General features: G+C 72.8%; 1 protein-coding gene across 1 annotated transcript in view; it reads right to left on the bottom strand.

Annotated features, from left to right (window-relative positions):
- ECEL1 (endothelin converting enzyme like 1) overlaps positions 1 to 1,310 on the bottom strand; it is a 14,639-nt gene extending 13,329 nt beyond the window's left edge. Inside the window, exon 1 of the mRNA XM_019503422.1 lies at positions 558 to 1,310. Within this exon, the coding sequence (XP_019358967.1) occupies positions 558 to 1,310 (753 nt within the window). The remainder of the gene's footprint in view (positions 1 to 557) is intronic.
- Positions 1,311 to 1,347: the final 37 nt, after the last annotated feature.

Raw genomic sequence — 1,347 nt, 5'->3', positions numbered from 1 at the left:
GGCTGTGGTCTGCCCCTCGGGCCTAGAGCAGGGCCGGGCCGGGGCCGCTGGAGCCAGGAGGGGTGGGCAGGCAGCGCGCGTCTGCGTGCATCTCTCCCTGCTGGACGGGGGGGCTGTGCATGTACGTGTGTCCTAGGCTCCATACTGAGAGCTGCCGACAGAGTCTCCCATGGCAAGGGGGGAGCTGGGGGAGCTGAGGGGGCAGGGTGTGCGTGCCGTGCCTGGGGGCAGTGACCGGGGTCCCCCTGCACGGCTGCCCAGAGGCTCAGCCCCGCTGCAGGCGCCTGCCAGGAGACAGGAGACGGCCACGGCACCCCCAGGAAACCCCCGTGCTCTCGCACGTCTCGCCCCAGCCAGGTTCGTCCGTGCTCCGGGCTTGCTCCGAGCCCCCAAGCGCTGGGCACGGAGCCCGGCCCGCGCGCGCGGGCAGGGGTGTCACCGGCACGGGGCGAGCCCCGCCCCGGCTCTGGGGGCAGAGTACCCCCGCATCTCTCCCAACGGGGCACGGAGCCCGCCAGGCGCCCCCCAGCCCTCCCGGTGCCCGCGGCCGGACTGACCCGAATGACGTAGCGCGAGGAGTTCTTGTCGTCCAGGCTGACGGTGAGGGAGAAGAGCACGGCCGTGCTGTACACCCCCTGCGTCTTGTAGAGCAGCTCGTCGAAGTCCCAGCGGCCCGGGCCGCTGCCCGCCATGTCCCAGCCCCCGCAGCCCTCCAGCACGTCCAGCATGGGCTGCGGCCCCAGCCGGTCGATCTCGGCCATGTCGAGGCAGGAGCGGAAGAAGGCCTTGACCTTGCGCTCGGCCGAGGCGCGGGCGGGCCGGCGCGCGGGCCGGAGCAGGAGGCGCCGCAGCTTCTCCTCGTTCTGCTCCCCGATGGCGGCGATGATGCCGTAGATGAGCTTGTCCTCGGGGATGCCGTAGCGCCGCAGCCACCCGCCGCAGGCGAAGGAGTAGAAGTCCTTGCAGGGGTCGATGGTGGGGTCCACGTTGGCGGCGATGAAGCGCGAGGCCTTGAGGAAGGCCCGCTTCTCCTGGCAGTCCTCCCGGCAGTGGCCGTCCCGCTCGGCCGCCAGGTACTTGAGGGCCAGCATGCAGCCCAGGATGACGCACAGCCCCGCCGCGAACACCAGGCCCGAGAGCAGGCAGAGCTCGCGGCGGCTCCAGCGCGGCAGCCCGCGCCGCGGCTTCTTGGGGCTGGCGCCCAGCGGCAGCGGGAAGCCGTTGGGCAGCGAGCCGCTGTGGTAGCGGCTGGCGAACTTCACCTCCTGGAACTCGTCGTAGTGCGCCGTGAGCGAGTAGGTCTTCTCCATGCCGCCGCCGCCGCCGCCGCCGCCGCGCCTCGCCTCG

Source organism: Gavialis gangeticus, unplaced genomic scaffold (genome assembly GCF_001723915.1).
Source record: "Gavialis gangeticus isolate Ggan-Ray unplaced genomic scaffold, GavGan_comp1, whole genome shotgun sequence".
Taxonomy (NCBI): Eukaryota; Metazoa; Chordata; order Crocodylia; family Gavialidae; genus Gavialis; species Gavialis gangeticus.
The sequence above is the reverse complement of the archived record's forward strand: the minus strand, read 5'-3'. Positions and strand labels throughout refer to the sequence as shown.